General features: G+C 50.9%; 1 protein-coding gene across 3 annotated transcripts; it reads right to left on the bottom strand.

The window, feature by feature from the left end:
* Positions 1-1,040: 1,040 nt before the first annotated feature.
* Ly6e (lymphocyte antigen 6 family member E) lies at positions 1,041-4,732 on the bottom strand. Of its 3 annotated transcripts, none has more exons than XM_051159733.1 (4): positions 4,568-4,732; positions 2,476-2,576; positions 1,904-2,023; positions 1,041-1,799 (listed from the first exon to the last, which is right to left on the bottom strand). In XM_051159733.1, the coding sequence occupies exons 2-4, from the start codon at positions 2,543-2,545 to the stop codon at positions 1,579-1,581; spliced, it is 411 nt and encodes a 136-aa protein (XP_051015690.1). In that variant the 5' UTR covers positions 2,546-2,576; positions 4,568-4,732; the 3' UTR covers positions 1,041-1,578. The 3 variants fall into 3 exon arrangements, with proteins under 3 accessions (XP_051015690.1, XP_051015692.1, XP_051015691.1); XM_051159735.1 differs by lacking the exon at positions 4,568-4,732 and adding an exon at positions 4,468-4,531 and having other exon boundaries at positions 2,476-2,573; XM_051159734.1 differs by having other exon boundaries at positions 1,042-1,799; positions 2,476-2,573; positions 4,568-4,729.
* Between the last annotated feature and the right edge of the window lie 7,954 nt (positions 4,733-12,686).

Genomic DNA, 12,686 nt, shown 5'->3' with positions numbered 1-12,686 from the left:
ATCACCCGCCAGCCGAGAGACTTGGGAAAAATCTGAGAAAAAGGCTCCTCAGGGACCCAGACCCAAGCAGAGTTGCTTCAGGATATGGCGCTGTATTAGTCCTTCCCTCAACACGCAACAGCAGTGAACCCCATTAAGCCAGGTGTAGCAGCAACTGTCTGTAACCCCACTACCCAGAATTCAAGCGAGATCCTGCCTCAGAAACAAGAAGTCTTACTTAGTGTCAGGAGTGGTGGTGCGTGCCTTTAATTCCGGCACTCGAGAGGAAAGTTAGTCTAACATAGTCTGAAAATACCAGAAAAGAGGCCAGGAGTGATGGCGCACGCCTTTAATCCCAGCACTACAGAGGCAGGTGAATCTCTGTGAGTTGGATGCCAGCCTGGTCAACAAAAGTTAAGTCAGGATGGCTAAAGACACACACCCCCCCCCCCCACCAGCCACCACCTCGCCCCCCCCCCAAATAGAGCCAGTTATGGGGTGGACACATTACTTGCCTGGGCCACACTTCCATGACTTGAAGCACAGTGTGGCTTGTGAAGGGCAGGTGGCACACAGCAGGCCTCCCAAGTCCCTGGCAGATGAAGCTTAGGAATTATGTGGGATCAGCCTGGCTGGCCCACCTGTCTGGGTTGCTGCTGTACTCTTCCGCTGACTTACAGCCTGGGACAGCTCCCTTTTAGGCTCTCTGTCTCTCTACCTCTTCCTCTTCCTTCCTTTCTCTCAGAGCCCATCTCACTGAATGGGCCTGAATCCCTGGAATGCGCTGTGTACCTCAGGCTAGCCTCACAGCTACCTATCCGTCCGCTTTTGCTTCGCCAGCATTAAAGCAAAGCATCACCATACCGGGCTGGTCTTTCAGGATCTTAGGCAGAGCCGTGCACTTGCAGGGTTCTCAGGTCCCCTGGGACCAGAGGGGAAGAAGGACTCTGCAAGGAGGAGGAAGGGTAAGGACATCCAGGCCAGAGCAGGAATGGGTGTGAACTGTTTATTTGAGGCACTAGAACAGCAGCAGGAAGCTAGTGTGGGCAGAAGAGGGTAAGTAGGGACTCAGCTGACCCAGGGGTAGGAGCCTTCCTCTGGAGGAGTGGTGGCCCTCCACGGAGAGCCTCCTGAATCACGTACAACATGGGCACAGTCATGCCAGGGAAAGGGCTTTTGTGGTAGACAGAGGCCTTCTGCCTTAGCATCTTCCAGGTCCCCTTTGCCCATTCCAGAATGCAAGCGGCTTCACTCACACAGACAGACTGAGCACACAGATGTACATTCATTTGGGTTAGATATCCATGCCAGTGTAGCCACAGGATTCAGGCCTGGCCCTGGCACCCCGAGACTCCAAGGAGAGCTTTACCCCTTTCCTGGCTCCCCAAGGGAGGCCACAGGATTGGCTCTGGAAGCAAGTGCAGCCAGTCCCATTTCAACGGAGTAGATCAGATGCATTTGGTGCTTAGCCCCGATGCTGAGAAAGTGTGGAAGGGGACTAGACACAGCCAGGAGGAGCTGAAGGCTCCTAGGGTCCCCTAGAACCTAAAAAGGGCTGGGTTTCTTCCTGAGCTGGGGGGGATCCGGGAAATACATAGGTCAAGGGCCCACTTGAAGCAGAGTCAGCAAGCTGAGCAGAATTCCAAGGCCTAGTAGTGGGATACTGGCACGAAGGCCGAGGCCAGCTGTGCTGAAATTACAGAAGGAGTGTTGGCAGCAGTAGGTATTGACGGATGCCACACCGAGGTTGATGTTGATGTTCTCACGGGGGCAGAACTGGGCGCAGCCCTTATTCAGGGTGTAGCCAAGGTTGACATTCCCTGTACAGAAAGTGAGATTGAGGGGACAGGCATATGGGCAACAGGAAGATGGGGAAAGCCATGTGGATCCCTGACCCAGGCCAGGGAGAAGGCTCGTCACTCACCAAAGCCTGCAGCAGCAGATGCCGTGACACAGTAATTGTCTGAGCTCTCGCACACTGTTGGCAACAGACAATTCCAATTGCTCGTCTGATCGTTGCAGGTGAAGCACACTAGGGAATGGGCTGCAAAAGGGACACGTTGTAGGTGACACCTGCCTGCTCCCTGGGGAAAGCCTTCCAGGGCAGGGTGCCTTTGCAGTGCGGTCCTTGATACCCTTGATACCCAACCCTTTGTAGAAAATGAGGGACTACAACATGCTCATCCCTGAGTCAGAGACAAAAACAAAAACAAAACAAAACCAAAACCAAAAAAAAAAAACAAAACAAAAAAAACCCCAACAACAACAAAACAAGACAATGACAAGTGACATTAGACTTTGGTACTAGAGGGGCTAAAGTGTCTCCTTAAGCACAAGGTGACAACAGTGAGGCCAGCACTGAGGCAGGGGAACTCGGCCAGAAGTTCACAGGAGGGCTGGCTCAGGAGGAGCCCTGGACATCTGCTCAGGGGAAACAAGAACAAAGGTCAGAAGGAGAGCCAGGCTGTCCGTATCTGGGGTTTCACTGCTCCATACCTTGCTCCACACCCAGAAGGGCTGCCAGCAGCACAGGCAAGAAGACCCTCATGCCGGAAGTGACAGACATCTGCTGAAGGCTCACACGCCAATGAAGCCTGCTGGGAGAGAGGCAGTTGGTTTAAGAACAAGGATACACACTCACCACCCAGGATCTTGGCTTAGATAGCACCAGACCCAGGGCCTGGCCACTCTTTGCCTTCCCAGTGATCCACATGCTCCCGAAGTAAATGGTTCTAGCATTCAGGTCCCAGGCAGGACAGGATAACAGTATTAACTCCTTGCTGCCCTCGGGGTAGCCACTGAAACAACTTTAGGTAAGGGCCAGTTTCTTACCTAGTGTCTTCCTGGCCCCTGCACCAATCAGAAGAGCAATTTGTGTGGCCTAAAGCCAGCCACGTGCTACAGTCACACTTGCCTCACAGTATATACCGTATGTTATCTGAAAGCCCCTTGCTGCCTTTGAAACCTGTGGGAGCCAGAATTTTTCCTTTGCTCCATGGGCTGCTAATCAAATCGCTACCTCAGAACACCTGGCCTCCTCCTGCTGCTACTGTGGCCAATTACAAAGGGCTTTCACCTGTCCTTGGTAGTGCAGACTCTTTCTCCAAAATTCTTCTAATGGTACCTTCCAGTTAACAACCCTTTCCAAACTTGGGGACAACCAAGGCCAAGTAAGGGGGACCAAGAACTCTCAGAATGCCATAGAAGTGGAGGCTTAGGGAGTTGACCTGAGGTCAGGGCAGTGGCCAGATAAATGAGCAAGTGTGAAGCTTAAGCCTTCCCTAGCAGTGGACGCGCAGGGGCTGGGCCCTTCTGAGATGGGGGCTCAGGACCCATTTCCAGAAGATAACTCCATTTTCCTACCAGTTGCTCAGAAGGGCGACACGAGCTACCTGTAGTAGTCAGCACACTAGCCAGCCAGAAGGACCTTGGGGCTTTTCTGGGCCCTTTGGGCAAGAGTCTGCGGCATAGGGTAGAGAAAGTTGGAGAAAGGACCAGCTTGCTGGGTTTCAATGTCCTATTTTGAGTACCCCTGTCCTCCTGGCAAGGGAGGAGACTGTGCCATCTGATGAGTGGGAGAGGGGCATTCCAGAGACAGAGGAATGGGGGTGGCTTACAGATTGGGGGAGGTCCTCTTAGAGGAAGGGGGTGCAGTGGGAGATTAAGTTGTGTCCTCCGGGACTGACCCTCTCCTATCTTGAACCTTGCTGACATCTTGTAGTGGGTAGAAGTTCCAGACAGCCAAATTCCGTGCCCAGCAGGGCCTGTCCCCGCTTCTCCTGTCTTTTCTATATACACAGTGAGGTTTTGGAACGAACGACCCCTCAGCTGTCTACCAGGAAGCTGTGGCAAGCACAGCAACACAAACGGGTCCAGGAGGCAACCCATCTTCCACCGGTGGACTAATGAAGGTACGGGTGCAATGGTTTGGAAACCAGTCCAGTGTGGTGAGTCTGCCCACAGCTACCGTCTGCAGGTAAAGGGGAAGGGCCTCCTAGGGCCCAGGAAACTCCTCCTCAAACGCACAGGGCTCACCTGCGGAAAGCAGATGTCTAGTGGCACGCAGCGGGTAGAGAAAGAAGCCTGCTCAGATATATCGTGCTAGCAAGGAACCAAGCATAAAGCTCCGAACGTCAGTATTGGTATGCAAATTCCCGGAAAAGACAAAGAGCTGCTCTCCTCTCTCCCGGGAGGGTCCAGCCTCTGGGCAACTGATCCACCTAGTGAGAGGGCCCAGCGTCTTACGCTCTAGTTTACAAGGGTGTAGCGCTGGAGAGCCCAAGCAGACAGGCGTTGGTAGAGTCGAGAAAGGGGCACCCAGTGAGGGCTCAGCAGGGGCCATTGCTTCTCTAGAAACAATTGCGGAGGACTGGCGGTGGGGGGTAGGGGTGGGGGTGAGGGATGGTAGGAATGGAGCACGCTGCAGGGGGCCTCGCAGGCTCCAAGCACTCGGCACCCGGGTACCAGAGCCGGGATCCCAGATCCTACACGCTGTGACCAAGGCCGCCAGCTCTCTCCCAACTCTTCCCCGCCGAAGCACGGCCCTCGCGTGACGCGTGGACACCTGAAGCCGGGCCAGCGGACTCACCTCCGGGAGAAGCGGCCCCGAAGATATCCCGAAACCTTAGGTCCTGGCGCTCACTACAGTCTGGAGATTCCCGGGCAGGCAAAGCGGGGCGCGGATGGCGGGGGCGGGCTGCAGGCGGGGCGTTTCAATGGCTGTGGGCGGGTCTTTGGCGGGTAGGGAGGACAACAGAAGCTGCTGGTTTTTGGATTCTGCGGAGGATGCGCCCTTGGCCTTGCTGCGCAATCGCTCCTCTTAGACTTAGACCCCGAGTCCCGAGCCACATGCCCAGGGGGACGATCCCCAGTGGTTCCCAGAAGCCGGGCCGAGTCCGTCCTAAGTACCCCAAATGTGGCACCCGAGCGCTGGCGTGGCTGGCTGCTTTCCACCTAGCCTGTGGTGCAGCTTGTCTGCGATCTCTTTTATGACAGACCTGGGGAGGGTGGAAGCGCCAGGGCTTGTGGCAACCACTGATACTAGGACCAGTGCGCAGGTTCTGGTTGCTTCCGGAAGGAGTGAGGGGACGGACTGCATCCCGAAGCCCTAGGCGCTCATGGGATCTCCGCTGCAGCGGGGCTGAGGCAGTACTAGACCGTGGATGCCTCATCACCAGCCCTTAGCCCTTCTGGTTGTCAGGTCTTTCTTGAGGTGAGGCGATAAGACAGGGTTTCTGGGAAGGAGGCTATTGCAATTCTGGTTTGGACAGATCTGGTTCTCCCATATCCTCTGGGTGTAGGGCTGCCTCCTACACTCCACTCCGTGGGTATGAACAGAGGCTCAAGCCCAGTCATCTTGTTTTGGCTCTCATCTCAAGAGCTATAGCCCCAGTTTTTTGTTTTTGTTTTTGTTTTAGGTTTTTGGTTTTTCGAGACAGGGTCTCTCTGTGTAGCTTGGGCTGTCCTGGACTCACTTTGCAGACCAGACAGGCCTAGAACTCATAGCGATCAGCCTGCATCTGCCTCCCAAGCGCTGGGATTAAAGGCATGTGCCACCAGGCCCGGCTGAGCCCCAGTTTTTAGAAGGACATCTCCGACCTATCTGCTTTTACCTAGAGACACATCTTCCAATATTCTATTCCTAGATCTCAGGAAGTGCTTTCTCTCCCAATATTAATGGCCACCTGCTGAACGCTGGCCCTGTAGCAGAACCCTGGGGCCCTTGTCTGGCTTCTTGATGATACTTCCGGAGGAAGCCAGGGCACAAGAACCAGCTTAAACAGTAGGCCCCTTTGCCTGGCAAGGCTGTTTTTCCCCTCCCCTTCCCTCTTTCTCACTCTCTTCTGCAGAGCCCCGCCCACCCCCTCCGGTGATGTGGGCTGCCAAGTCTCTGCCACCTTTTCTGAGACTCGCACTTTCATTCTTTATAGGAGTTTGCACCTGATCCACTTCATGGTGGTCTAAGGAGATGATGGTGGTGACGTGGGCTGGCCCTAGGAAGAAGCTTCACAGGACCCCGGGCAGGGTGGAGACAGAAAAAGTGAGGCTGGGTGGGAGATTGGGTTAGGTAGGGTAGGATTTGGACCAAGACCTAGCAACAGGAAGCCAGCTGTTGGGGGAGGGGACTAGGAGCATATTCAGCGTATGTGTGTTGGCCGACACAATGTTTTAGTGTATGCTTTCAGAGTTCTCTCTCCTCCAGCGATGCCCGCTCACGGGATCATCCAATCCATTAAGTGGAGTTGGGGGTGAGGGCACACATGCTTCTGGTAGCTGAAGGTGTGTGTCCTCAGAAGTCCAGGCTATGTCCAGCATGGTGACAGTTAGTGGTTGGGAAGTCCATGGTTTGGGGTGATGTCTTAGCTGTCCCCAAGGCCAGAAACCATCCAGTAGGCAATGGCCAGGCTGTTGCTCAGTGTCTGGGGTCCTTGGCTTTCTGTCTCCTCCTTGGTCTCACCTGGGGCCAGGACAGGTCTGAGTAGTCAAGGATGGAGATGTCTGCCTCGTGTTCAGAATGTCTTTCTTCATGCTTGCTCTTGGGCTGATCCAATGATCTGAATCCCTGCCAGACTGTCACTGTTGACGGAGGGCTTCTCATGTCTAGCACTACATGTAGCTCATGATCGGGTCTCAGAAAGTGGGGAGTCGTTCATCAGGACAGCCCCCTGCCCTTTGGACCTGGAAGACAAGTTACATTAGGAGGGCCCTTTTTTGATTAGGGATGGACAGCCCCCCCCAAAATGTTGTAAGGTCTCTGCCATGACTCAGTAGACTCTGTTCAAGCATTGGGGTAGGGGATCCTGGCTGTGCAGTGAGCTGGGGCTCGCCAATGCGATGCTCTGTGGGGTTTCTGGAGTCTGGCTGGCTCTCAATGCTGTGCAGTTACGGGGAGTCTGAGAGTAAGTGGTAAGCTTATAGGAGTCATGGCTGGCACAGGGGTCCACATTTCCAAGGAGGTGCCTCCTTAAGGTCCGTGGTCTCAGGAATGATGCCAAGGTTAAGATGAGAGGCCTGGTTAAGTACGTCTAGCAACAGGCGCAGTACGTCTAGCAACAGGCGCCAGCTTCTGTTAGTTCAGAGCAGGCTGGGCCTCCATTCTTCAGAGGTGGGCTCAGTAGTCACTGGAAATGCTGCAAAGAGCTGGCAGCCAACCAGAAGGCAGCCACGACCTGGCCAGAGAAAGATAAATTTAATTTTTTTTTCCCTGCTGGTGTAATTGGTTAAGAAAGAGAAAGATAATACTTTTGGTCTGGAATCATCTGCCTCATGATGAAATCTTGACCTGGCCAGAGTAGCCCATGTGTTTACTCAGTTTGCCTGAGCTTTCAAGTTTAAATGATTACTTAACCCCCTTTGGAATTTAAATGCTTGTAAAAGGAGCCTGCCAGCTCACGGAGTTCACCAGGGATCGCCAGCCATCCTGTCTGAGAGGTTGATCCCAACATGCTAATGATTACCTAGCTCCCCTTCTTCCACTTAGGAATTCCCCTAAAAGCCTTTAAAAATAGCTTACAAGCTCACGGGGGTGGGGAGTAGGGAGTAGGGTCTCCATTGTGTCTTAATGGTGACCCCAACATGTTGCATTGGATCCTACAGAATAAATGCTCTTTGTTGTTTGCAAACTATTTAAGGCTGAGGTCTTTTCTTCAGCACGTTCCAGACCCTCACACTGCATCGCCTTGATCTCATGTGTCGAACCCTTGCTTTATTCTATTTTGTTTGGTTGGTTTTTTTTTTGTTTGTTTGTTTTTTGTTATTTTGGGTTTGTTGTTGTTTGTTTGTTAAGACAGGGTTTTTCTGTGTAGCCTTGGCTGTCCTGGACTTGCTTTGTATACCAGGCTGGCCTTGAACTCACAGCAATCCACCTGTCTCTGCTTCCCCAGTGCTGAGATTAAAGGCGTGCACCACCACCACCTGGCCAGTGATTTATTATTAGTCTTGAATTCCTTACTTCAGTCAGTCCGCTTGGGACAATGGGTCAGGTGATTCTGTCCCTTCACAAATCTGTGATCCCATTACACCAGTGGCTCAGCTCTTCCTGTTCACTCATTCACCCCAAGGCAGTCTGGATCACATGGGAGAGTCTTCCTGTTGTCACTCTGTAGTCTCTGTGACACAAAGACCACTTGTGTGTGGTCAGCGTCCTCTGTTTGCCTTTATCTCATGTGTCCACAGGCCAGACCTCACAGAGCTTGTCCCTAGGCATCCAGATTCCTGTGTAGCTTTGGCCGCTGCCCCCTGCAGAGGTCCCACCCCAGCCTGTTCTCTGTTTCTGAATAGAAGGTTACCATAACCACCCTTCACATACTGTTGTGAAACAGTTCTGCAACTATCCACCGTGGTAGTATCTGTCTCCTTGGGCATGGAGCATATACTCTTCTAGAGCAATGGTACCATGAGATTAACTTTAAAACAAAACAAAAAACAAACCCTGATGTAGCCCAGGGTAGTCTTGAACTCACTGAGTTGCTAAGCAAACATTCCACCAACTAATTTAGCCACGTTTCCAGCTCAGTTAATGTTCATCTTTCCGATGACCATCCATGGTGTGACTTAGGCTTGTGCCAGTGGCATTATCATGGGCTGGACTTCTGTGGCCACCGAGCTTGGCCCATCCCTGATGGGATTCTAGACATGCTTTCTGCGATGGTGAGGTTTGCTGTAGTTGTCTTATCTAGAGCTTTCTGTACTGTCTTCACATAGAGGAACACCTACTTCAGCTGTCTGCCCCCCCAGGGGCTTGTGGGGACCAAGACGGCTTGTCTTCTGACTTAGGTGGACAGGATGGGCTGTCTTAGGACAAGGGAATTCTGCTATGGAGCACTGGGCTCTCACTCTCCACCATACCGTACAGGTGCAGCCGCCCTTCCTGTCTCTGTAGCCCCCACTCGCTGAGGTGTTTGAATAAGAATGCCTCCCATAGGCTCACGTATTTGAATGCTTAGCTATTGGGAAGTAGAGCTACTTGAGAAGGACTAGGAGGCGTGGTCTTGTTCAAGGAAGTGTGTCACCCAGTGTGTGTGGGGGGGGTGGGCAGATGGGGGCTTTGAGGTGTCAGAAGCCCAACCCAGGCCCATTGTCACTCTCTTCCTGCTGCTGGTGGATCCAGATGCAGAACTCTCAGCCACTTCTCCAGCACCATGTCTGCTTGCCACTATGCCACTATGCCACTATGCTCCCTACTGTGATGACAATGGACTAAAACCTCCGATGGAAACTGTAAGGCAGCCAGCCTCCCCTGCCCCCCAAGTGGTTTCTTTTATAAGGGTTGCTGTTGGGGCTGGAGAGATGGCTCAGCGGTTAAGAGCATTGTCTGCTGCTCTTCCAGGGGTCCTGAGTTCAATTCCCAGCAACCACATAGTGCTCACAACCATCTATAGTGAGCTCTGGTATCTTCTTCTGATGTGCAGGTATATATGGAAGCAGAACACTGTGTATATAATAAATAAATAAATGTTTAAAAAAAAAATAAATGAGTTGCTGTAGTCCTGGTAGCCCTTGTGTCTCTTCACAGCAATAGAACTCCAACTGAGACAGGATGCAGCCTGTACAGCTTTCTGCTCTCAAGTCTCTTGACTTTCCCAGACAGAATGTGACCTCAGGAGGATGACTGAAAATTGGTCAGCCACTCAACTGCAGATCCTAGCAGGCCCTGGTCCTAGCCCTGAGGAATTGATCTATGCCTGTTTTGTTTTGTTTTTCTCCTGTCCCTAAAGTGGTAGAGGAATCTTTATCTGCACTTTGCTAAGCTTGCTCCTGGGGTTTTTTTTTTGTTTTTGTTTTCTGTTTGTTTGTTTTTTCCTGAGCAGACTGTCTTTTCCCTCTTCCTGGATGAGCCACTTCACTGCACAACACTCTTTCAGGCAGGCCTCTGTCCTGAGGAAGACCCAGGTGAAATGAGAGAGCCAGTACTGTTTGTTTCCCATGCAGAGCAGTGCTTCACCTCAGCAGTTGGTCTCCTCTCTCCTGCAGCTCTCCTCGAGTCTTCTCTCGTGGACCCAGAGGCTGTGGTGGGTAGCTGACTGAGTACCACCAGCCCTGGAATAGCCTCTTCTACCTCTCAGTCCCTGATCTGCCCTGTCCCTCCATGCCAGATCCTTTCTTCTTTGACACCCCTTGGCAGTAATTAAATGCATTCTGGAGTTGTTCAGTGTTTTATCTGACTTGGACTCCTCCTACACACACACACACACACACACACACACACACACACACACACACACACACACCACACACGCACACACACATACACACACACACACACGATGTTGGGAACGGTAGGCCATATGGCCAATGTTCAGCCATCTTGTCAGAGTCTAGGTTTCTATTTCTCCAGCAGTCTGCCATTTACCAGAAACCAGCTGACCCTGTCATGGTTTGGCACTTAGACACCTGTTGTGGTTTATTGTGGGGGACGGTCATCCTAAGACCTCCAAGCTCATAGTAAGAGCTACTCCTTTCTGGCTATAAACTAGCTTTTCCAGTAAGAATACTGGTAAAATCAGATTAAAGGCCAGTTGACTGCGAGCAGCAGTTCTGGGAACTTTTTCCTAACTAACCAGATCTTTCACAACTTCCCTTTCTCTCTGGAATTTCTCTCTTCTGCAATTATAGCAGCTGTAAAGGTAGATGCCTGCTGGAGCACTCCAGAATTAGGTATCCATAGCAACCCTTGCTTATGCAAATACCCATGCCTCTGTGCCTATAAAAACTCTGTGAAAAATTTCAATAAACGGGGTTCGATCAGAATCCAGACTTGCCTCTTTCTTCGTGTCTTGTGTTCTGGCCCTATACAGGAAAATTCTCCTCCAGAGCGTTAGTCAAACCCCAGCAGGCCGGAGCGACACTTCCCAGTCCTAGAGTGCCTAGTGCTCTCAAAGTGAATGAATAGACAAGTGAATGAAGGAATGGAGACACTCCGTCTTTTGGTGCCAGCACAGGAAGAACGCATATCTTTTGCACAGGTGTCTTGTCCATCCTAGTCCCAGCTGAGGTATCAGGTGTGCAGAGTGGCTATCCTATAGGGAACCTGTTGCAGTTAATTTACCAGTATGTGTAGGGAAGATACACATGTTTTTGTTTTGATCCCGAGTGTGGCATGGGGAAGAGACTTGTGAGAGAGCAGGTGATGTTTATCCACTTAGAAGTCACCCTTCATGAGGGAGTCCTTGAAGAGACTCTGGGAGGATATGTGTGTGTGTATGTATGTATGTATGTATGTATGTATGTATGTATGTATGTATGTATGTATGTATGTATATCCCAAACAGGAGGCTGAGCTTTTGTGGGACTGGGTATTGTTTGGCTGTTCATCACTCCACTTCGAGACACTCCTAGAGAGAACCGCTCCAGGGAAGGCTTCAGGGCTTCGGGCTCCAGTTGAGGGTCCGAATCCACTTGCTCCAGGTTCTAGCAGCAACTTTGGTGGAATTGTTGGTCTGATGAAGTCCTGCTGACTACGCCAGGGGGATCGTTCCTAGGAACTGATACCCAGAAGGTTTTATTCCTGTTTTCCTTAATCTCCTTTCCCTCTTGTTTAGGGTAGTTGGGTTGTAAGGGAGGTACGCTCATTTAATAAGTTCAGAATAAGATATAATTGTTAGGGAAATTGAGCTGACAAGTATGGCTATAATTATTATGATGGCAGTATTTTCTAACCCGCTAGCAAACAATCAAGACACAGGCACCTGTTATATTTTTATACTAGCTTAAGTGAACTTGGGGCAGGGCAGATATTAATCCCCTAAACTACTTCCCATAGTGGGGCAGTTATGAGATACCTGTCCGCATCCCATACCACCTGCTTTTAATAATGTCTATCAAACTACCTCCCATCCATAATCCCATATACTTGCTAATGTTCTTCATCTGGGCCAAATCCTCCATCCACGCCGGCCATGTGCTTCTCTTCCACCTAACCCATGGCAGCCTTCCTTCTTCCCCTCTCTTCCCCAGTCTCTCCTCTTCTCAAGATTCTGTCTCCCCAAGCTCTGGAAACCTTAGCCACGCCTATCCCATTTGCCCTGCCCAGGGTGTGATGTCCTTTTATTGGTCAAACAGGTTAGGCGCTTAGGCAAGGTTGGTCACAGAGACAGATAGCAATAATTAGCATCAAAGTACATCAGACCATGCTTCTCTCACCTAAAGTCCCAATAGGATGTCCTCCCCCTCTGACCCACTTTCCTGGCACATGAAGACTTTCATGGGACATGCCCCTTGGGCTAGTGTCTCGATATAAGTGAGTATATACCATTTGACTCTTTTTGCTTCTGGGTGAACTCGCTCATTATGATAATTTCTAGTTCAATCCATTTGTCCACAAATTTCGGGAATTCCTTGTTTTTAATAGCTGAGTGTATTCCATAGTGTAAATGTACCACAGTTTCTTTATCCATTCTTCTACCGAGGGACACTTAGGCTGTTTCCATGTTCTGGCTATTATGAATAAGGCAGCTATGAACATGGTTGAGCAAATTTTCTTGTTGTGTGGTAGAGCATCTTCTGGGTATATTCCAAGGAGTGGAATAGCTGGGTCTTGAGGAAGCCCTATTCCCATTTTTCTGAGAAAGCTCCAGATAGATTTCCAAAGTGGTTGTACTAGTTTGCATTCCCACCAGCAATGAAGGAGTGTTCCTCTTTCTCCACATCCTTGCCAGCACATGATGTCACTTGAGTTTTTTATTTTAGCCATTCTGATGAGTGTGATG

This window comes from Acomys russatus, chromosome 17, assembly GCF_903995435.1.
Source record: "Acomys russatus chromosome 17, mAcoRus1.1, whole genome shotgun sequence".
In the NCBI taxonomy this organism is placed as follows: domain Eukaryota; kingdom Metazoa; phylum Chordata; class Mammalia; order Rodentia; family Muridae; genus Acomys; species Acomys russatus.
Note: the sequence above shows the minus strand (reverse complement) of the source record. Positions and strands in the feature narration are given on the sequence as shown.

Excerpts from the sequence above, each read along its gene's own strand:
- Ly6e (XM_051159733.1), bottom strand. The coding sequence starts at position 2,545 with ATGTCTGTCACTTCCGGCATGAGGGTCTTCTTGCCTGTGCTGCTGGCA. Across the intron at positions 2,024-2,475 it reads CCTTCTGGGTGTGGAGCAAG|CCCATTCCCTAGTGTGCTTC; the intron begins GTATGGAGCAGT and ends TCCCTTTTGCAG. Across the intron at positions 1,800-1,903 it reads ATCTGCTGCTGCAGGCTTTG|GGAATGTCAACCTTGGCTAC; the intron begins GTGAGTGACGAG and ends CTTTCTGTACAG.